This window comes from Salmo salar, chromosome ssa19 (genome assembly GCF_905237065.1).
Source record: "Salmo salar chromosome ssa19, Ssal_v3.1, whole genome shotgun sequence".
NCBI lineage: Eukaryota > Metazoa > Chordata > Actinopteri > Salmoniformes > Salmonidae > Salmo > Salmo salar.
In genome coordinates, this window is record NC_059460.1 from 15,336,955 (window position 1) to 15,360,080 (window position 23,126).

The 23,126-nt window shown below is 45.6% G+C and overlaps 1 protein-coding gene across 2 annotated transcripts in view; it reads left to right on the top strand.

Moving 5' to 3' along the window:
- Positions 1–23,126, top strand: part of rsu1 (Ras suppressor protein 1) — a 43,867-nt gene that overhangs the window by 9,426 nt on the left and 11,315 nt on the right. For both annotated transcript variants that reach the window (XM_014157417.2, XM_014157418.2), the window contains exons 5-8: positions 1,878–1,996; positions 12,539–12,621; positions 14,903–15,017; positions 16,521–16,653. In XM_014157417.2, coding sequence (XP_014012892.1) covers positions 1,878–1,996; positions 12,539–12,621; positions 14,903–15,017; positions 16,521–16,653 — 450 coding nt within the window. The remainder of the gene's footprint in view (positions 1–1,877; positions 1,997–12,538; positions 12,622–14,902; positions 15,018–16,520; positions 16,654–23,126) is intronic.

Consider the following 23,126-nt stretch of genomic DNA (forward strand, 5'->3'; position numbering starts at 1 on the left):
ATTTCAAAACTATTCCACCATAAACTTAACTGTTTTAAAACCTGCATGTTTTATGTCATTTTACGAAGCATGTCTTGTTTGAAAGAAGCCAAATTATGACCATAGAAAGGTTTTCAAATCGACGTTATTTTATTGTCCAGCAGCCAAAGGCATAGTCCTAGTCACGGCCGTCAGTAATCCATCATGCTAGTTGATGCATCTTTTACATTTTCCTTTTCTTCATTTCGAATGGATATTTTCATCTCTGTCACGTGAAACCGCTTGTGCGTGGGTGCGCGTTTGAGAAGTGTTTTCTGCTAATTGCATTTTGGAACGTTCGCAAATAGCCTACAGCCATGTGTGCGTTGTTGAGCTTTATCATATGAAGAAATAAACCTCTATCAACACTTTAAGCTAAACGGTCTGATCTGTTGCATCAGCCTCTTTCTTTAAACAATGTTTATGTGCAGTGGTTGTATGAATTTTGAATCTGTCGTTCCAGAACTTCCCAGACACTGTTTTGAACCGTAGACATATACAAAAGTAATTGGAACGTTGAAATATTTTAAAAGCTACCAAGGGTGGCCAACCATCCTCCAGGACAGCCTTAAAGGGGCTGTGTTGTATTCAGAGGCTTCAATATGCAAAGATGCCAATAGGCAGTGTAGCCTATATTCCTGTCTGATTCTCGATGGTAAAAAAATATGGTAATGCATTTTATTTTGTAGAGTGGTTCCTTGCATCTTACAATGATGTCAGAATAGTGTTACAGGCAGGTTAAAAAATATATTTTTGATAATTATTTTGGGACAAGTGACTTGTGCTTTTGGACAGGTAACTACAAGTCGTACTTGTAGATTTTTTTTCTCCTTTCTCTTCCTATGTTCTACTCCAGTTCAGTCACAGCCCAAATGTGTGGAATTAACAGTTTTAACCCCAAATACTATTGTTGGCGAGATATTGGTGGAACCCCTCTCGCCACTGAAAGATGGGGGCTGGCGATAAGGGATTGGTCTCAATGTCACGCGGGATTACCAAAGTTTTTACAATCTCCTCCACCGCTCTGACATTCTGCGTCTCTTATGGATTGGCTGTCAGCTGCACCGTCTCCCAACCATAATCTAGGAAACATAAGCCTCGCAGACGTATTCAGGACCCACTGTCCCTTTCAGCGCGGTGTGTGTACTCTGTACTGTGTGTGTACGATGTGTTTGTGTGTGCAAGCGCATTTGTGTGTACCTACCAACCTGATCTCATTTGTCAAAACAATCTCTGCCTCCCAACCTGTAATTGCCTTGCAAACATATCCTGGCGTCGCAGAATCAATTTGTTTTTGCTTTTCAAATCCGCCCTGAAAGCAAGGCGCTCCACTGTGTTCCCTGTGTCTTTGAGGCGGCCTAGCCTCGTGTGTGTGTGTGTGTGTGTGGATATTGATAATGTAATACCTGGAGATGTATAGACTGATGCTTAAATGGTTGGGCTCAATCAGAACCTGATCTCCGGCTAGACCCAGTGACACCTTGATCCTCTCCTTCTCCCTGAGCTCATTCTATAGAATCCTTAAACAGTTCTGCCTAACACAAGGACTATATGTGACCTTACATGCAGAATGTGAGATTATACAATTGAAGAATGAGTTATTTCCCCCAATGTGAACGCCAGCTAGTATGAAAAAAGAATGACTCTGCGTTCACTGTACATTATATTGGATTTACTGTAGAAATAGTGTCACAGCCTCAGGAAACCGATGTCTTCACCATTAGACCAAGTGGAAATGTCCTCTTGTGCTGAGGGTGACACTGATTTTTTTCTTCAGTTGAGGACTACCTCAGGAAATGCCGTTGTAAAGCTGTGAGTTGGTTTAACTGGTTGTTTTCTAACTGTCATTATGCGTGCAGTATGAACAGGATGAGTGCTCTGCCCCGAGGCTTCGGGTCCCTGCCTGCTCTAGAGGTCCTGGACCTGACCTACAACAACCTGAACGAGAGCTCGCTGCCCGGCAACTTCTTCTACCTCAGTGAGTCACTCCCTCTCTCTCTCTCTCTCACACACACACACTGCATCGCACGCACACACGTCCACAGAAGCCTGTGAAGAAATGCACACGTGTACTCAAGTGCGACTGAAATATTTCTCCTGTCACCACACGCAGAGCAGACCACCGTTCTTATTACTGACTCAAGCACATCATTATCATGGGCCTCATCATCTTTCCAATCAACTCCTCCGTTCTGTCCACCACCCTGTTCTGGTAATTGACGCGCTCTCTCTGGTAAAAAATGTTAATAAAATAAAAAAACTGAAAAGGGAATGTGAGAAGGGAGAGAGTTAGGAAGGAAGGAGAGAGTTAGGAAGGAAGGAGAGAGTTAGGAAGGAAGGAAGGAGAGAGTTGAGGAAGGAAGGAGAGAGTTAGGAAGGAAGGAGAGAGTTAGGAAGGAAGGAGAGAGTTAGGAAGGAAGGAGAGAGTTAGGAAGGAAGGAGAGAGTTAGGAAGGAAGGAGAGAGAGTTAGGAAGGAAGGAGAGAGAGTTAGGAAGGAAGGAGAGAGTTAGGAAGGAAGGAGAGAGTTAGGAAGGAAGGAGAGAGTTAGGAAGGAAGGAAGGAGAGAGTTAGGAAGGAAGGAAGGAGAGAGTTAGGAAGGAAGGAAGGAGAGAGTTAGGAAGGAAGGAAGGAGAGAGTTAGGAAGGAAGGAAGGAGAGAGTTAGGAAGGAAGGAAGGAGAGAGTTAGGAAGGAAGGAAGGAGAGAGTTAGGAAGGAAGGAAGGAAGGAGAGAGTTAGGAAGGAAGGAAGGAAGGAGAGAGTTAGGAAGGAAGGAAGGAAGGAAGGAGAGAGTTAGGAAGGAAGGAAGGAAGGAAGGAGAGAGTTAGGAAGGAAGGAAGGAGAGAGTTAGGAAGGAAGGAAGGAAGGAAGGAGAGAGTTAGGAAGGAAGGAAGGAAGGAAGGAGAGAGTTAGGAAGGAAGGAAGGAAGGAAGGAGAGAGTTAGGAAGGAAGGAAGGAAGGAGGAGAGGTAGGAAGGAAGGAAGGAAGGAAGGAGAGAGTTAGGAAGGAAGGAAGGAAGGAAGGAGAGAGTTAGGAAGGAAGGAAGGAAGGAAGGAGAGAGTTAGGAAGGAAGGAAGGAAGGAAGGAGAGAGTTAGGAAGGAAGGAAGGAAGGAAGGAGAGAGTTAGGAAGGAAGGAAGGAAGGAAGGAGAGAGTTAGGAAGGAAGGAAGGAAGGAAGGAGAGAGTTAGGAAGGAAGGAAGGAAGGAAGGAGAGAGTTAGGAAGGAAGGAAGGAAGGAGGAGAGTTAGGAAGGAAGGAAGGAAGGAAGGAGAGAGTTAGGAAGGAAGGAAGGAAGGAAGGAGAGAGTTAGGAAGGAAGGAAGGAAGGAAGGAGAGAGTTAGGAAGGAAGGAGAGAGTTAGGAAGGAAGGAAGGAAGGAAGGAGAGAGTTAGGAAGGAAGGAAGGAAGGAGAGAGTTAGGAAGGAAGGAAGGAAGGAGAGAGTTAGGAAGGAAGGAAGGAAGGAAGGAGAGAGTTAGGAAGGAAGGAAGGAAGGAAGGAAGAGAGAGGAAGGAAGGAAGGAAGGAAGGAAGGAGAGAGTTAGGAAGGAAGGAAGGAAGGAAGGAGAGAGTTAGGAAGGAAGGAAGGAAGGAAGGAGAGAGTTAGGAAGGAAGGAAGGAAGGAAGGAGAGTTAGGAAGGAAGGAAGGAAGGAAGGAAGGAGAGGAAGAGTAAGGAAGGAAGGAGAAGGAAGGAAGGAAGGAAGGAGAGAGGAAGGAAGGAAGGAAGGAAGGAGAGAGGAAGGAAGGAAGGAAGGAAGGAGAGAGTTAGGAAGGAAGGAAGGAAGGAAGGAGAGGAGAGAGGAAGGAAGGAAGGAAGGAAGGAAGGAAGGAAGGAAGGAGAGAGGAAGGAAGGAAGGAGAGAGTTAGGAAGGAAGGAAGGAAGGAAGGAAGGAAGGAGAGAGTTAGGAAGGAAGGAAGGAAGGAAGGAAGGAGAGAGTAAGGAAGGAAGGAAGGAGAGAGGAAGGAAGGAAGGAAGGAAGGAGAGAGGAAGGAAGGAAGGAAGGAAGGAGAGAGGTAGGAAGGAAGGAAGGAGGAGAGAGTTAGGAAGGAAGGAAGGAAGGAGAGAGTTAGGAAGGAAGGAAGGAAGGAAGGAAGGAAGGAGAGAGTTAGGAAGGAAGGAAGGAAGGAAGGAAGGAAGGAAGGAGAGAGTTAGGAAGGAAGGAAGGAAGGAAGGAAGGAGAGAGTTAGGAAGGAAGGAAGGAAGGAAGGAGAGAGTTAGGAAGGAAGGAAGGAAGGAAGGAAGGAGAGAGTTAGGAAGGAAGGAAGGAAGGAAGGAAGGAGAGAGTTAGGAAGGAAGGAAGGAAGGAAGGAAGGAGAGAGTTAGGAAGGAAGGAAGGAAGGAAGGAAGGAGAGAGTTAGGAAGGAAGGAAGGAAGGAGAGAGTTAGGAAGGAAGGAAGGAAGGAAGGAAGGAAGGAGAGAGTTAGGAAGGAAGGAAGGAAGGAAGGAAGGAAGGAGAGAGTTAGGAAGGAAGGAAGGAAGGAAGGAAGGAGAGATTAGGTAGGAAGGAAGGAAGGAAGGAGAGAGTTAGGAAGGAAGGAAGGAAGAGTTAGGAAGGAAGGAAGGAAGGAAGGAGAGAGAAGGAGAGAGAGTTAGGAAGGAAGGAAGGAGAGAGATAGGAAGGAAGGAAGGAAGGAAGGAGAGAGTTAGGAAGGAAGGAAGGAAGGAAGGAGAGAGTTAGGAAGGAAGGAAGGAAGGAAGGAAGGAGAGGAGGAAGGAAGGAAGGAAGGAAGGAGAGAGTTAGGAAGGAAGGAAGGAAGGAAGGAAGGAGAGAGTTAGGAAGGAAGGAAGGAGAGGAGTAGGAAGGAAGGAAGGAGAGGAGTAGGAAGGAAGGAAGGAGAGAGTTAGGAAGGAAGGAAGGAGAGAGTTAGGAAGGAAGGAAGGAGAGAGTTAGGAAGGAAGGAAGGAAGGAAGGAAGGAGAGAGTTAGGAAGGAAGGAAGGAAGGAGAGAGTTAGGAAGGAAGGAAGGAAGGAGAGAGTTAGGAAGGAAGGAAGGAGAGAGTTAGGAAGGAAGGAAGGAAGGAAGGAGAGAGTTAGGAAGGAAGGAAGGAGAGAGTTAGGAAGGAAGGAAGGAAGGAAGGAGAGAGTTAGGAAGGAAGGAAGGAAGGAAGGAGAGAGTTAGGAAGGAAGGAAGGAAGGAAGGAGAGAGTTAGGAAGGAAGGAAGGAAGGAAGGAGAGAGTTAGGAAGGAAGGAAGGAAGGAAGGAGAGAGGAAGGAAGGAAGGAGAGAGTTAGGAAGGAAGGAAGGAAGGAGAGAGTTAGGAAGGAAGGAAGGAAGGAGAGAGTTAGGAAGGAAGGAAGGAAGGAGAGAGTTAGGAAGGAAGGAAGGAAGGAGAGAGTTAGGAAGGAAGGAAGGAAGGAGAGAGTTAGGAAGGAAGGAGAGAGTTAGGAAGGAAGGAAGGAAGGAGAGAGTTAGGAAGGAAGGAAGGAAGGGAGAGAGTAAGGAAGGAAGGGAGAGAGTTAGGAAGGAAGGAAGGAAGGAGAGAGTTAGGAAGGAGAGAGTTAGGAAGGAAGGATGGAAGGAAGGAAGGAGAGAGTTAGGAAGGAAGGATGGAAGGAAGGAAGGAGAGAGTTAGGAAGGAAGGAAGGAAGGAGAGAGTTAGGAAGGAAGGAAGGAAGGAAGGAAGGGAGAGAGTTAGGAAGGAAGGAAGGGAGAGAGTTAGGAAGGAAGGAAGGGAGAGAGTTAGGAAGGAAGGAAGGAAGGGAGAGAGTAAGGAAGGAAGGAAGGAAGGGAGAGAGTAAGGAAGGAAGGGAGAGAGTTAGGAAGGAAGGGAGAGAGTTAGGAAGGAAGGAAGGGAGAGAGTAAGGAAGGAAGGGAGAGAGTTAGGAAGGAAGGAAGGAAGGAGAGAGTTAGGAAGGAGAGAGTTAGGAAGGAAGGAAGGAGAGAGTTAGGAAGGAAGGATGGAAGGAAGGAAGGAGAGAGTTAGGAAGGAAGGATGGAAGGAAGGAAGGAGAGAGTTAGGAAGGAAGGATGGAAGGAAGGAAGGAGAGAGTTAGGAAGGAAGGATGGAAGGAAGGAAGGAGAGAGTTAGGAAGGAATGAAGGAAGGAAGGAAGGAAGGAAGGAGAGAGTTAGGAAGGAAGGAAGGGAGAGAGTTAGGAAGGAAGGAAGGAAGGAAGGAAGGGAGAGTTAGGAAGGAAGGAAGGAAGGGAGAGAGTTAGGAAGGAAGGGAGAGAGTTAGGAAGGAAGGAAGGAAGGAGAGAGTTAGGAAGGAAGGAAGGAAGGAGAGAAAGGAAGGAAGGAGAGAGTTAGGAAGGAAGGAAGGAAGGAGAGAGTTAGGAAGGAGAGAGTTAGGAAGGAAGGAAGGAGAGAGTTAGGATGGAAGGAAGGAAGGAGAGAGTTAGGAAGGAAGGATGGAAGGAAGGAAGGAGAGAGTTAGGAAGGAAGGATGGAAGGAAGGAAGGAGAGAGTTAGGAAGGAAGGAAGGAAGGAAGGAGAGAGTTAGGAAGGAAGGAAGGAGAGAGGTAGGAAGGAAGGAGAGAGTTAGGAAGGAAGGAAGGAAGGAGAGAGTTAGGAAGGAAGGAAGGAAGGAAGGAGAGAGTTAGGAAGGAAGGAAGGAGAGAGTTAGGAAGGAGAGAGTTAGGAAGGAAGGAAGGAAGGAAGGAGAGAGTTAGGAAGGAAGGAAGGAAGGAAGGAGAGAGTTAGGAAGGAAGGAAGGAAGGAAGGAGAGAGTTAGGAAGGAAGGAAGGAGAGGTTAGGAAGGAAGGAAGGAAGGAAGGAGAGAGGAAGGAAGGAGAGAGGAAGGAAGGAAGGAAGGAAGGAAGGAGAGAGAGAGTTAGGAAGGAAGGAAGGAGAGAGTTAGGAAGTAAGGAAGGAAGGAGAGTGTTAGGAAGTAAGGAAGGAAGGAGAGTGATAGGAAGTAAGGAAGGAAGGAGAGAGTTAGGAAGTAAGGAAGGAAGGAGAGAGTTAGGAAGTAAGGAAGGAAGGAGAGAGTTAGGAAGTAAGGAAGGAAGGAGAGAGTTAGGAAGGAAGGAGAGAGTTAGGAAGGAAGGAGAGAGTTAGGAAGTAAGGAGAGAGTTAGGAAGGAGAGAGTTAGGAAGGAAGGAGAGAGTTAGGAAGGAAGGAAGGAAGGAGAGAGTTAGGAAGGAAGGAAGGAGAGAGTTAGGAAGGAAGGAAGGAAGGAAGGAAGGAAGGAGAGAGTTAGGAAGGAAGGAAGGAAGGAAGGAGAGAGTTAGGAAGGAAGGAAGGAAGGAGAGAGTTAGGAAGGAAGGAAGGAGAGAGTTAGGAAGGAAGGAAGGAAGGAGAGTGATAGGAAGGAAGGAAGGAAGGAGAGAGTTAGGAAGGAAGGAAGGAGAGAGTTAGGAAGTAAGGAAGGAAGGAGAGTGATAGGAAGTAAGGAAGGAAGGAGAGAGTTAGGAAGTAAGGAAGGAAGGAGAGAGTTAGGAAGTAAGGAAGGAAGGAGAGAGTTAGGAAGTAAGGAAGGAAGGAGAGAGTTAGGAAGGAAGGAGAGAGTTAGGAAGTAAGGAAGGAAGGAGAGAGTTAGGAAGTAAGGAGAGAGTTAGGAAGGAGAGAGTTAGGAAGGAAGGAGAGAGTTAGGAAGGAAGGAAGGAAGGAGAGAGTTAGGAAGGAAGGAAGGAGAGAGTTAGGAAGGAAGGAAGGAAGGAAGGAGAGTTAGGAAGGAAGGAAGGAAGGAAGGAGAGGATTAGGAAGGAAGGAAGGAGAGAGTTAGGAAGGAAGGAAGGAGAGAGTTAGGAAGGAAGGAAGGAAGGAGAGAGTTAGGAAGGAAGGAAGGAAGGAGAGAGTTAGGAAGGAAGGAAGGAAGGAGAGAGTTAGGAAGGAAGGAAGGAAGAGAGTTAGGAAGGAAGGAAGGAAGGAGAGAGTTAGGAAGGAAGGAAGGAGAGAGTTAGGAAGGAAGGAAGGAAGGAGAGAGTTAGGAAGGAAGGAAGGAGAGAGTTAGGAAGGAAGGAAGGGAGTTAGGAAGGAAGGAAGGAGAGAGTTAGGAAGGAAGGAAGGAAGGAGAGAGTTAGGAAGGAAGGAAGGAAGGAGAGAGTTAGGAAGGAAGGAAGGAAGGAGAGAGTTAGGAAGGAAGGAAGGAAGGAGAGAGTTAGGAAGGAAGGAAGGAAGGAGAGAGTTAGGAAGGAAGGAAGGAAGGAGAGAGTTAGGAAGGAAGGAAGGAGAGAGTTAGGAAGGAAGGAAGGAGAGAGTTAGGAAGGAAGGAAGGAGAGAGGGAAGGAAGGAAGGGAGAGGAAGGAAGGAAGGAGAAGGAAGGAAGGAGAGAGTTAGGAAGGAAGGAAGGAGAGAGTTAGGAAGGAAGGAAGGAGAGAGTTAGGAAGGAAGGAAGGAAGGAGAGAGTTAGGAAGGAAGGAAGGAAGGAGAGAGTAGTAAGGAAGGAAGGAGAGAGTTAGGAAGGAAGGAAGGAAGGAGAGAGTTAGGAAGGAAGGAAGGAAGGAGAGAGTTAGGAAGGAAGGAAGGAAGGAGAGGAGGAGAGTAGGAAGGAAGGAAGGAGAGAGTTAGGAAGGAAGGAAGGAGAGAGTTAGGAAGGAAGGAAGGAGAGAGTTAGGAAGGAAGGAAGGAGAGAGTTAGGAAGGAAGGAAGGAGAGAGTTAGGAAGGAAGGAAGGAGAGAGTTAGGAAGGAAGGAAGGAAGGAGAGAGTTAGGAAGGAAGGAAGGAAGGAGAGAGAGTTAGGAAGGAAGGAAGGAAGGAGAGAGTAAGGAAGGAAGGAGAGAGTTAGGAAGGAAGGAAGGAAGGAGAGTGTTAGGAAGGAAGGAAGGAGGAGAGTTAGGAAGGAAGGAAGGAAGGAAGGAAGGAGAGTTAGGAAGGAAGGAAGGAGAGAGTTAGGAAGGAAGGAAGGAGAGAGTTAGGAAGGAAGGAAGGAGAGAGTTAGGAAGGAAGGAAGGAGAGAGTTAGGAAGGAAGGAAGGAAGAGAGAGAGTTAGGAAGGAAGGAAGGAAGGAGAGAGAGTTAGGAAGGAAGGAGAGAGTTAGGAAGGAAGGAAGGAAGGAGAGAGTTAGGAAGGAAGGAAGGAAGGAAGGAGAGAGGAAGGAAGGAAGGAAGGAAGGAAGGAAGGAGAGAGTTAGGAAGGAAGGAAGGAAGGAAGGAAGGAGAGAGTTAGGAAGGAAGGAAGGAGAGAGTTAGGAAGGAAGGAAGGAAGGAAGGAGAGAGTTAGGAAGGAAGGAAGGAAGGAAGGAGAGAGTTAGGAAGGAAGGAAGGAAGGAAGGAGAGAGTTAGGAAGGAAGGAAGGAAGGAAGGAGAGAGTTAGGAAGGAAGGAAGGAGAGTTAGGAAGGAAGGAAGGAAGGAAGGAGAGTTAGGAAGGAAGGAAGGAAGGAAGGAAGGAGAGAGTAGGAAGGAAGGAAGGAGAGAGTTAGGAAGGAAGGAAGGAAGGAAGGAGAGAGTTAGGAAGGAAGGAAGGGAGAGTTAGGAAGGAAGGAAGGGGAGAGTTAGGAAGGAAGGAAGGAGAGAGTTAGGAAGGAAGGAAGGAGAGGAGGAAGGAAGGAAGGAGAGAGGAAGGAAGGAGAGAGTTAGGAAGGAAGGAAGGAGAGAGTTAGGAAGGAAGGAAGGAGAGTTAGGAAGGAAGGAAGGAAGGAAGGAGAGAGTTAGGAAGGAAGGTAGGAAGGAAGGAGAGAGTTAGGAAGGAAGGAAGGAGAGAGTTAGGAAGGAAGGAAGGAAGGAGAGAGTTAGGAAGGAAGGAAGGAGAGAGTTAGGAAGGAAGGAAGGAAGGAAGGAAGGAGAGAGTTAGGAAGGAAGTTAAGGAAGGAAGGAAGTTAGGAAGGAAGGAAGGAAGGAAGGAGAGAGTTAGGAAGGAAGGAAGGAAGGAAGGAGAGAGTTAGGAAGGAAGGAAGGAAGGAAGGAAGGAAGGAGGAGAGTTAGGAAGGAAGGAAGGAAGGAAGGAAGGAGAGAGAAGAGTTAGGAAGGAAGGAAGGAAGGAGAGAGTTAGGAAGGAAGGAAGGAAGGAGAGAGAGTTAGGAAGGAAGGAGAGAGAGTTAGGAAGGAAGGAAGGAGAGAGTTAGGAAGGAAGGAGAGAGTTAGGAAGGAAGGAAGGAAGGAGAGAGTTAGGAAGGATAGAAGGAAGGAGAGAGTTAGGAAGGAAGGAAGGAAGGAGAGAGTTAGGAAGGAAGGAAGGAGAGAGAGAGTAAGGAAGGAAGGAAGGAAGGAGAGAGAGTTAGGAAGGAAGGAAGGAGAGAGTTAGGAAGGAAGGAAGGAGAGAGAGTTAGGAAGGAAGGAAGGAAGGAAGGAGAGAGTTAGGAAGGAAGGAGAGAGTTAGGAAGGAAGGAAGGAAGGAGAGAGTTAGGAAGGAAGGAGAGGAAGGAAGGAAGGAGAGAGTTAGGAAGGAAGGAGAGAGTTAGGAAGGAAGTTAGGAAGGAAGGAGAGAGTTAGGAAGGAAGTTAGGAAGGAAGTTAGGAAGGAAGGAAGGAAGGAAGTTAGGAAGGAAGGAAGGAGAGTTAGGAAGGAAGGAAGGAAGGAAGGAAGGAAGGAAGGAGAGAGAGTTAGGAAGGAAGGAAGGAGAGAGAGTTAGGAAGGAAGGAAGGAGAGAGTTAGGAAGGAAGGAAGGAAGGAGAGAGTTAGGAAGGAAGGAAGGAAGGAGAGAGTTAGGAAGGAAGGAAGGAGAGTTAGGAAGGAAGGAAGGAGAGAGTTAGGAAGGAGAGAGTAAGGAAGGAAGGAAGGAAGGAAGGAGAGAGTAAGGAAGGAAGGAAGGAAGGAAGGAGAGAGGAAGGAAGGAAGGAAGGAGAGAGGAAGGAAGGAAGGAAGGAAGGCAGAGTTAGGAAGGAAGGAAGGAAGGAAGGTGAGAGTTAGGAAGGAAGGAAGGAAGGAGAGAGTTAGGAAGGAAGGAGAGAGTTAGGAAGGAAGGAGAGAGTTAGGAAGGAAGGAGAGAGTTAGGAAGGAAGGAGAGAGTTAGGAGAGCGTAAGGAAGGAAGGAAGGAGAGAGTTAGGAAGGAAGGAAGGAGAGAGTTAGGAAGGAAGGAAGGAAGGAAGGAGAGAGTTAGGAAGGAAGGAAGGAAGGAAGGAAGGAAGGAAGGAAGGAAGGAAGGAAGGAAGGAAGGAAGGAAGGAAGGAAGGAAGGAGAGAGTTAGGAAGGAAGGAAGGAGAGAGTTAGGAAGGAAGGAAGGAGAGAGTTAGGAAGGAAGGAAGGAGAGAGTTAGGAAGGAAGGAAGGAGAGAGTTAGGAAGGAAGGAAGGAGAGAGTTAGGAAGGAAGGAAGGAGAGAGTTAGGAAGGAAGGAAGGAGAGAGTTAGGAAGGAAGGAAGGAGAGAGTTAGGAAGGAAGGAAGGAGAGAGTTAGGAAGGAAGGAAGGAGAGAGTTAGGAAGGAAGGAAGGAGAGAGTTAGGAAGGAAGGAAGGAAGGAGAGAGAGAGTTAGGAAGGAAGGAAGGAGAGAGAGAGAGTTAGGAAGGAAGGAAGGAAGGAGAGAGTGAGTTAGGAAGGAAGGAAGGAAGGAGAGAGTTAGGAAGGAGAGAGAGGGGGTAAGGAAGGAGAGAGAGGAGGGGAGGGAAGGAAGGAGAAAGGGGGGGAAGGAAGGAGAGAGTTGGGAAGGAAGGAAGGAGAGAGTTGGGAAGGAAGGAGAGAAGGGGAGAGTTAGGAAGGAAGGGGAGAGTCAGGAAGGAAGGAAGGAAGGAAGGAAGAGGACAGACAGAGAGAGAGATGGTCTCCATGTCTCTGACTGTCTCTCTCCGAGGCTGCTGTGCTAGCTCTACTATTGGCCTGTTATTTTAATACAGATGATGACATAATGAAAGCACTATTCACACAGCAATCAGCTCCATTTTAATCTTATACCCACCCCCCCCCCCCCCCTCGCCTCGCACACTACCTCCTCTCCTCCCTACTCCATCTATCAAAGCTGGAGGAGGCTACGATGCCCAGACACACACACACACACACACACACACACAGATCGCTACTAGTTCCCTGCCCAAATTAAACAGCCACTGATTAATGAATGAGGTGCATATGATTAAAGACAATCAGAGATACAAGGAGGAGGATATGCGCTTTCATTGTTACTATTAGAAGCCTGTATGTGGCTATTTTTGGTATTTTACTTTGCTCCAAAGGATCTGCTTCCCTTACAGTGACATACCAGGAAGTATGCCTGTCTGTCTGGATGTCTCCCCAAATCCCTGATGGAAGAATAGTGTCAGTGAATCTGAAGATTACCCTTTTGGTCTAGTCTGTCTCTGTGTGTGTGGGTGTGTGTCTCTGTGTGGGGGTGTGTGTGTCTCTGTGTGTGGGTGTCTCTGTGTGGGTGTCTCTGTGTGGGTGGGTGTGTTTTGTGGGGGGAGGGGGGTGTCTCTGTTTGGGTGTGTGTCTCTGTTTGGGTGTGTGTCTCAGTGTGGGTGTTTTGTGTGTGCATGTGTGAGAGAGAATGAGAGGCAGTGTGAGCTGCTGTCAGTATGTGTGTTTCTTTATATAGACCCCCCCCCTGACTAGACAAGCAGCAGTAAATCTATGTTTGACCCATGTGTGTGTCAGCTGCCCAGAGCTTGCAAACGGTTATTAATCAGCCGTGACTGGTCTTATTGATCACGCTTCGGCCTGGTTAGGACTGAAAGTCCAGTGCACACACACACTAACCAACTCCTGTGTAAATTGCAGCTACCCTGCGTGCACTCTATCTCAGTGACAACGACTTTGAGATGCTTCCTCCAGACATCGGCAAGCTGGGCAAGCTGCAGATTGTGAGTCATTTATCTAAATATCTCCCTCTGAAAATCAGTGGTCTCCTTTCTCTCCTTCGTATTGCTTGGTTGGTTCCGTGTATTTTCTGTCACCTAGAACTGCCTTAATACAGGAGGGACGGTTCCCCACAATAAGGACTTCAAATGGAATATGTGTTTCTCCTATTGTGACGTCTCAAGGTTTTTTATTCTGATTGTAGTCGGGAAATCATTGTTTAGTATACAGTTGAAGGCGGAAGTTTACATACACTTAGGTTGGAGTCATTATAACTTGTTTTTTCTTTTCAAAAACTCCACACATTTCTTGTGAACAAACTATAGTTTTGGCAAGTCGGTTAGGACATCTACTTTGTGCAGGACACAAGTAATTTTTCCAACAATTGTTTAGACAGAGTATTTCACTTATAATTCATTATCACAATTCCAGTGGGTCAGAAGTTTACATACAGTAAGTTGACTGTGCCTTTAAACAGCGTGGAAAATTCCAGAAAATTATGTCAGGGCTTTAGAAGCTTCTGATAGGCTAATTGACATAATTTGAGTCAATTGGAGGTGTACCTGTGGATGTATTTCAAGGCCTACCTTCAAACTCAGTGCCTCTTTGCTTGACATCATGGGAAAATCAAAAGAAAGCCAAGACCTCAGAAAAAATATTGTAGACCTCCACAAGTCTGGTTCATCCTTGGGAGCAATTTCCAAACGCCTGAAGGTACCACGTTCATCTGTGTAAACAATAGCACGCAAGTATAAACACCATGGGACCACGTAGCCGTCATACTGCTCAGGAAGGAGACACGTTCTGTCTCTTAGAGATGCACGTACTTTGGTGCGAAAAGTGCAAATCAATCCCAGAACAACAGCAAAAGACCTTGTGAAGATGCTGGAGGAAACGGGTACGAAGGTATCTACATCCACAGTAAAATGAGTCCTATATCATTATAACCTGTAAGGCCACTCAGCAAGGAAGAAGCCACTGCTCCAAAACCCCCATTAAAAAAGCCAGACTACGGTTTGCAACTGCACATGGGGACAAAGATTGTACTTTTTGGAGAAATGTCCTCTGGTCTGATGAAACAAAAATAGAACTGTTTGGCTGTAATGACCATCGTTATGTTTGGAGGAAAAAGGGGGAGGCTTGCAAGCTGAAGAACACCATCCCAACCGTGAAGCACGGGGGAAGGCAGCATCATGTTGTGGGGGTGCTTTGCTGCAGGAGGGACTGGTCCACTTCACAAAATAGATGGCATCATGAGGATGGAAAATTATGTGGATATATTGAAGCAACATCTCAAGACATCAGTCAGGAAGTTAAAGCTTGGTCACAAAGGGGTCTTCCAAATGGACAATGACCCCAAGCATACTTCCAAAGTTGTGGCAAAATGGCTTAAGGACAACAAAGTCACGGTATTGGAGTGGCCATCACAAAGCCCTGACCTCAATCCTATAGAAAATTTGTGGGCAGAACTGAAAAAGCGATTGCGAGCAAGGAGGCCTACAAACCTGACTCAGTTACACCAGCTCTGTCAGGAGGAATGGGCCAAAATTCACCCAACTTATTGTAGGAAGCTTGTGGAAGGCTACCCGAAACATTTGACCCAAGTTAAACAATTTAAAGGCAATGCTACCAAATACTAACTGAGTGTATTCAAACTTCTGACCCACTGGGAATGTGATGAAAGAAATAAAAGCGGAAATAAATCATTCTCTCTACTATTATTCTGACATTTCACATTCTTAAAATAAAGTGGTGATCCTAACTGACCTAAAACAGGGAATATTTACTAGGATTAAATGTCAGGAATTGTGAAACTGAGTTTAAATGTATTTGGTAAGGTGTATGTAAACTTCCAACTTCAACTGGATGTGGATGAATGTCTGCTGTGCAAACAGTACAAATGTGTATACTGTATTCTATTCTACTGTATCTTAGTCTGTGCTGCTCTGACATTGCTCGTCCATATATTTATATATTCTTAATTCCATTCCTTTACTTAGATTTATGTGTACTGGGTATATGTTGTGTAATTTGTTAGATATTACTTGTTAGATATTACTGCGCTGTCGGAGCTAGGAACATTTCGCTACACCCACAATAACATCTGCTAAGCACGTGCATGTGACCAATAAAATGTGATTTGATTTTATACAGAATGTATAAATCCCTATTTTTTCTCTCTGTATCCTCTTACTCCCTTTGTCTTTCTCTCTCGTCCTTCATCTCTCCCTCTATGTCTCTCTCATTACCCCCCCCCCTTCTCTCCCCCTATCCTCCTCTCCATAGCTGAGTCTGAGGGATAATGACCTCATCTCTCTGCCTAAAGAGATAGGAGACCTGGCCCAGCTCAAAGAGCTCCACATTCAGGGCAACAGGCTCACTGTGCTGCCCCCTGAACTGGGTAAGACTGACCACACGAACACACTATTGTACACAGACCACACACAGTCACTGTATGTGGGCGCAGGTGTAGTTGACTGCTCCTCTGGTTGGCTGGCCTCTCCCAGCGTCGCCCCACTGCCCTCACCGTCCCACTGTGTGTGTGCCCCAGACCGCATGCTTCACAGATCCACAAACCCATGAACCCCCACAGAGGTCACCAGGGGTCAACCCTCTCTCTGACAGCCTGTAGAGTACAATGTGTGGACCCTCGCCACTGGAGGTCCTGCAGCTCAACCCAGCTCACTTTACAGAACTGAAACACCTTCCAGTACAATACGAAGGAAATATTTTCATCAGTTAGTTAAAAACAAAAAAGGGAATGTCTTCAGCTAAGACCTAAACTCGGAAGAGAGAGAGTTCAGGAGGGAGAGAAGAGGGAGGGAGAGATGGTCTCCTTTTTCTCTCACTCTCTGTGTAGAGCTGATTAGAATCTTCCTGTCACGGCTCCCTAATCCCAGTGTCTCACTGCTCTGGCCTTGTTAGAGCCACAGCTACACCACCAGCCAAAAGAGAGGATGGAAGATGGGGGAGGGAAATGATGTGGCGGAAGAGAGAATGTTAGAGGGACGGAGGGAGGCACAGGCGGAGGGAGCGACTGAGGGACGGGGTGCTCCAGAGATGGAGCAGAGGAAAAGAGGGGAGAAGGAGATGAAGAGGGAGTGGCCCATCTAACAAGGAGCAGCCAAGTGCACAGGAGAAGTGCACGTTTGGGGATAGAAGATCAGGCATTGTAGCTGTCAAGACCACACTGGAGAGAAGAAGGACTAACACCTACCTCATCCTGTAACCAGGGGAGAGGGATGATGGAGCGGTGGGAAGGAAAAGAGGAAAAATAAGGGAGATGAGGTTTCAAATGTATGTAATATAAATCTAAAAAAGTGTATTTCAGGCAGATTATTACAGTTTAACCATACTGTAAAACCATCAAATCATTCAGTCTCTGAATTCAACCCTAGTTCGTTCTCACAAAAAAATCCCAGACAAAGCTGAAAGCAAGAAGTTGAGTAAGAAGAGCAGTGAAACTGTAGATTCTGTACTATTATAGATGAACAGCTGAACAACCCTAACTGACTAGCTAGCATGGGGCTGCTGGTGTTGGCTTCCTCTGACCAGGCGTAACGTTGGGTTGAGGTTGGGGGGGGACCTTGGGGTTTTAGGTTTTAGGCCCAGACAGCTCTCTCGGTGCTGGGCTAATCAGATATGTGTTAATTGGTCTCTGAGGTGCTACCACCGACCACATTGGCACTGTGACCCGTCGCCCGCGCCACAATGTTGTCAGAACGTTGTTCACTCTTTCGCCCTTTCTCTCCCTCTTTCCTCACTCCTCTTCTCCCCACACCTTCATCTCTCCACCCGTTGACCTCTTCTCCCTCCCTTCTTTCCTCCCTGACACATTTCTATATCACTCTAAATCTCCTAATCTCTCTCTGTTCATCCCCTCTCCCTCCCTCTTTCTCTTCAGGTAACCTGGATCTGACTGGGCCTAAGCAGGTGTTCAAGGCTGAGAACAACCCGTGGGTGACCCCCATTGCAGACCAGTTCCAGCTGGGAGTCTCCCATGTGTTTGAATACGTCCGCTCCGAGACCTACAAGTAGTAAGTAGTCTAATCTACAAACACCCCTCCACCTATAGCAGTAGTGGACTCACTGACTCTGACCTACTGAGGGAGAGGGCTCTAAGAGGAGAGAATGGTGTGTGTGTGTGTGTGTGTGTGTGTGTGTGTGTGTATTAAGGACTTTCATGCGTGTGACTGTCTGTGTCTCCCTCTCCCGCTGGTCTTGTGGCTGTATCATGGTGTTGTTGGACCCTCGCCCTGCCCTGCTCTCTTCTGGGCCCTCAAACCTTTACTTCTCATTAGGGACAGAGCGGGGGATGCGTGGATCCTCTGTCCTCTCCCTCCTCTCCTCTCCTTCCCTCTTTTCTTGTTCTGTCCATTGAGTTGCTGGACTGCCACGTCAACGCAATCCTCCAGCCGAGACCCACTCACTTTTATAGACCTGAGGGAGGGCGTCCGTTCCTCTACCGCCGGTGTACAGTACCTTTCTGTTGCGTCTAGTAGAGGTCGACCGATTATGATTTTTCAATGCCGATACCGATTATTGGGTGACCCCAGGGGGGAAAAACCGATACCGATTAATCGGCCGATTATAATTTTTTATTATAATTTTTTTTTTCATTCATTTCTTTTTTTTAATTTTTTTAATTATGATTGGTATTATTTATTTTGTTTTATTTATTTTTAAAATATATTATTTTTTGTTGTAATAATGACAATTACAACAATACTGAATGAACACTTATTTTAACTTAATATAATACATAAATAAAATCAATTTAGCCTCAGATAAATAATGAAACATGTTCAATTTGGTTTAAATAATGCAAAAACAAAGTGTTGGAGAAGAAAGTAAAAGTGCAATATATGTGCCGTGTAAGAAAGCTAACGTTTAAGTGCCTTGCTCAGAACATGGGAACATATGAAAGCTGGTGGTTCCTTTTAACATGAGTCTTCAATATTTCCAGGTAAGAAGTTTTAGGTTGTAGTTATTATAGGAATTATAGGACTATTTCTCTATACGATTTGTATTTCATATACCTTTGACTATTGGATGTTCTTATAGGCACTTTAGTATTGCCAGTGTAACAGTATAGCTTTCGTCCCTCTCCTCGCTCCTACCTGGGCTCGAACCAGGAACACATCGACAACAGCCACCCTCGATGCAGCGTTACCCATGCAGAGCAAGGGGAACAACTACTCCAAGTTTCAGAACGAGTGACGTTTGAAACGCTATTAGCGTGCACCCGGCTAACTAGCTAGCCATTTCACATTGGTTACACCAGCCTAATCTTGGAAGTTGACAGGCTTGAAGTCATAAACAGCGCAATGCTTTAAGCATTGTGAAGAGCTGTTGGCAAACGCACGAAAGTGCTGTTTGAATGAATGCTTACGAGCCTGCTGCTGCCTACCACCGCTCAGTCAGACTGCTCTATCAAATCATAGACTTAATTATAAAAACACACAGAAATACGAGCCTTAGGTCATTTAATATGGTCGAATCCAGAAACTATCATCTCGAAAACAAAACGTTTATTTTTTTCAGTGAAATACGGAACCGTTCCGTATTTTATCTAATGGGTGGCAACCCTAAGTCTAAATATTCCTGTTACATTGCACAACCTTCAATGGTATGTCATAATTACATCAAATTCTGGCAAATTAGTTCACAACGAGCCAGGCAATGAACGCAAGAGCAGTGACACAATTTCATGTTAGCAGGCAATATTAACTAAATATGCAGGTTAAAAAATATATACTTGTGTATTAATTTTAAATAAAGGTGTAAAAAAAAAAGTGTAAATCGGCAAATTGGTGGCCAAAAATACCGATTTGTTATGAAAACTTGAAATCGGCCCTAATTAATCGGCCATTCCGATTAATCGGTCGACCTCTAGGCTCCGACCCCAGCTGTCTATGTCCCAGACTCCCTCAGCGCCAGACTCAGACACAAGGATGGAGAGCTGGAGGAGGGAGGTGATACAGACCTGTAAGACTTGGCCATTGGTGTGAGCCAATGTTCTCTCTAAGCCACACACTTCCTCCAGGACTGGCAAACAGAAGAAACGCCAGCCCACACAGAGACGCAAGAGGAGATTAAACTTCACTGAGTTCGCCCCATTAGTTTGCACAATACAGATCAACGTTTTTTTTCCTGTGATCGAATAAACATTATATCAGCCCCTTTTCAATGCAACAAACCAAAACAAATCTAACTTTGCAAGACTGAGTGTGTGATTTTGTTGTAGGCAGAGCCAGAGTGCAACGGAGTAGGATTCTATTGGAGGGTGTAGCCCACGAGAGGTCTTTCAATCACCCACAAGTGAATCTGCTTTTCAGATCAGTGCCGCGAGTGTGCACATTTTGTTGATATTCTTTGCTAGTTAGCAAGTTAACCCAGTTATTGGTAAGTATAGGGCAGCAATAGGGAGTTAGTTTGGTGGGAGCTACCCAGAGACCAGAGCTAACAGCATGAAATAACACTCACAACAACAGCACAGCCCTGTCTGACAAGCCCTGGAGCTGTCAATGTCTGCTTTGAGTTACCTCTACTGTCTGTTCACTGCTGAGCCCATCTTTACTATAAAACCTCACACACACTTTCTATTTCTCTCTGTGTCTCGCTCTCTCTTGTAATATGTTTTTCTGTTTTAAAAGAGCGGAGACTTTGAAAGATTTCCTGTGTGTGGATGGTAAGGCTAATTTTAGTCCTCTTATAGAGGGCAGTTTTATTTTGAAGTCTTTGTTTCTGGAACAACCCAGTCAGGTCATTCTAGTTAATGTCTGTGTGTCTAGTTGGTTCTATTAACCCAGAATCAGATCAATTACTATGACGGGCTTGAGGCATTCATTTTGTCTGTCTGTGACTGGGGACTGGTATTGTAGTAGAGTATCGGCCCATTTCAAAGCTATTTATGCACTTAAACATTATCTATGCATTGAAACCCGTAGTTTTGGTTTGTACTGTACCAGATATGTTCTTAGATGGCACAGTTGAACTAGCCTTGTCCATTGCTCTATGTACTGTAGCTAACTTCTGGGCTCTCGAGTGGCACAGCGGTCTAACTCTTCGATCACACCAACAGCGTCATTACATTTCAGTACATCAGAATTACATTCATTTCCAATGAAACGCTGCGTTTGCCTTGCAGCATTGCGTTTGCAAAGGCAGTTGCAGTGTGTTCTGTGTGGTGCCTACGTTGGGTTTATCGAACATATGCGTCAGACTGTATTTGTCGACGGCTTGACAGAAATGGCAGCAGAAGGTGAGTGTTGAACTTTTGTTGTGTACATATTCAGATGATGCTGCGTGCTATTTTGCACATGGACGCTGGCGGTGTGTTCGAAGCGTAAGGCTAGAGGCGTCACTACGGACCCTGGTTCAATCCCGGGCTGTATCACAACCGGCCGTGATCGGGAGTCCCATAGGGCGGTGCAAAATTGGGCCAGCGTCGCCCAGGTTAGGAGAGGGTTTGGCCGGGGTAGGCCGTCATTGTAAAATAAGAATTTGTTCTTAACTGACTTGCCTAGTTAAATAAAGAAAATACAAAATGTTAAACTAGAAGACCAGAGATACAGTCTAGGTTGAGGCGGTGAAAAATTGGGCCAGTGTCGCCTGGGTTAGGGGAGGGTTTAGTAGGCCGTCATTGGGAGGCGAACGCAGAACAAATCCCTCTGTTGAATACTTTCATATCCAGCTGATCCTACATCTTCAGAGAGACTCGACCCACACACTGGAACTTATCTTCCTACACACGCTGTGTGTGTGTGTGTGTGTGTGTGTGTGTGTGTGTGTGTGTGTGTGTGTGTGTGTGTGTGTGTGTGTGCCTCTGTGACCTGGTGCAAGGAAATGTCTGTCTGGGTTTATCCAAAACTATGGCATCCCACTCTACTGTTGAACTGTAGTAGATTCTGCAAACATACAATATGCACTGTCATGCTCATAGTTACACCTTTTGTTGCAATCAAACCAACAGCAGTTTTTGTCAATCCAATATAGTACACTTATTTTAGCGTTCTGTTTACAAAGTGTACGTTTTCTTGGACGTTTCCTTCTGTGTTTTGATTGGCGTATGCTAATGTAGCGCTGGCCACTGACCAACGGCAGGTTTGATACACAATCAATGCTGTCTGCATCAGTGATGATGTTAAACGCTGCTGGTCAATGAAAATGCCGGGTACCATAAATCACTACTCAGACAGGCCAAGTCAAACCGGCGTCGCTGCCGCTGAGATTATACTAGACCTCTCGCTTTATCTGTCTCATAAGTCATCTTTATATTTCCTCATCGATTCGCTGATTCATCAAGACAAAAGTGGTGGTGAATGTGCTGTTGGAAACATCACTGTCTGCTGTAGATACTGCCATTTTTATTTGGTATTGCAGGGGACCGATTGCAAGTTTCACGATCGATGATTGTTCCTGCTAATATTATGTATTATATAGTGTTTTGTATAAAGTGCCTCAACTGTACCTTCGTTTAGTGTTCTCCTTGGTACAGAATTCAAGGCCTCTAGGCCTAAATCTATTATGAGCTGGCAAAGTTGCACCAATGTTTCTTCCTTCCTTGTCAGTCAGCTTACATCCTCCTCTTCTGTAAAGTGGAAAATACATTTCTCCAAGAGACAAAATAAGCATTTGCTTGCAGAAGTTCCGTAGTCGCATGTCTTCCACAATTTATTTAGATGCCATTCTAGCTTTTTTGTGTTAAAAGGTTTTTTAATGACTCATTTGCTAGGAGTTAATAGGTTTTGTCTCTTTGAGTCTAGTCAGTTGGTACATGGGTTATGCTCGTCATGGACATGGTGTGCTGTAGCACTCTGTGAAATCACTGTGAGGTGGATTTTAAATAGGCTATTCAGACAATGTGATCCTCATTTTCTGTTAGTGTGTTAACGAGGTGCAGACTTTGTGGGGGATGGTGTTATTAGTGTACTTTCACTTTACTGGGCCCCTTCCGTGTGTGTGTGTGTGTGTGTGTGTGTGTGTCAGTCAGACCTGGGTTCAAATTCTATTTGGGGTTTTGAATTGACTTACAAAGACATTTTGAAGGTAGTAGTTAAATATTGGAATATATTTGGAAATACACTTGAAATGTGTTGGCATGTATTTGAAAATATTTAAATACACAGTATTTTCAAATACAAATATTTAAATGCTCCCAATTGTTTTGAACCAAGGTCTGTGTGGTATTTGGAAAAAACGTATTTATAGGAAGTTATTAGAAAATACTTTCAAATAGAAGTACCTGATTTGGGCACATTATTTGAAAATGCACAGAAAATAAGTAAACTAACTAATAATTAAATATGCATGTATTTCAACCCAGTTCTTGTGTGGGGGGGTAACGGTTATCTCACATTAGACAGGCGTTAACAGGCCTCCGGGTTGGGTCTGGCCCCCGAAGAATTCATACGCGCAACAGCATCCTTCTCACTTTCCTCAGTGTCCTTCAGACACCACTACTCAAGACTCACTCTCTATTCCTCCTTCTCTCACTCCCTTTTCCCTCTCCCACTATTTCTCCTTCTCACTCTTTTCCCTTCTCTTACTCTGCCTCCATCTAGCCCTCTTTCTCCTATCACTCTCTCTCCCTCTTCCCTTCTGTCTCTACATCAGTTTACTCACCAACATGTCATGGAGTTTATTTCCATTGCTTGCTCAGGGATAAGAGTATCAATGTGCTTTTCTTGCTATGTCCTCTTGAACAAAGAATACATTGCAGTTGGTACTACACTATAGAGCATTAGACATTTCTGCATGAGTTTAGTTCAACCCTACCTTCACCCAACTAAGGTCTCTTCTATCACGATCACTGCTTTCTCTCGGCGTTGTCAATAGTATCCAGAAATAGCTGTGTGGAGATTTGTCTTCAGTCTTCTGTGGTTTTCTGAAGCCCCAAACCATAGTGCAACACCAGGATACTCATCCGTTTAGGAGCGGGTGTTTTGAGGAGGAGGGAATGGACTGTTAAGTAGTGCCCTCTCTCCTCTCTTCCCTTCGTCCTTCTTAGTTCTTCAAATGAAGTGTGTGTTTGTGTGTGTGTGTTTTGGCTTAATTGTGTTTTCATTTCTCAGTCAGCTCTGGACAGCTGTGCAGTGACGAACACTAGCCACCCTCTCTTATCAGCAACCATTAAGAGAAGAGAGAGAAATGGAGCGAGAGAAATCTGTTGTGTGTAAAGGAGTAGCATTTGAGTTTACCATGTGTTATTGCTTTATGATTATGCCATGGCTTTCCCTTCGCCTCTGTCTGTCAGTCCACCAGTCCGGCTGCCAATTATTTCTGTCAAGTTAACAAGCTCCATATGAAATATGCATGACAGGTAGACACACACACACACACACACACACACACACACACACACACACACACACACACACACACACCTGCTGTGAAACTACTACTGCTGGCTTCAGACAGACAGCTTCAGACAGACAGCTTCAGACAGCTGAATAGGCTCTAGGTGTATCAGTTAAAAAATACTTTAAACCTATTAGGAAGTGTTCTC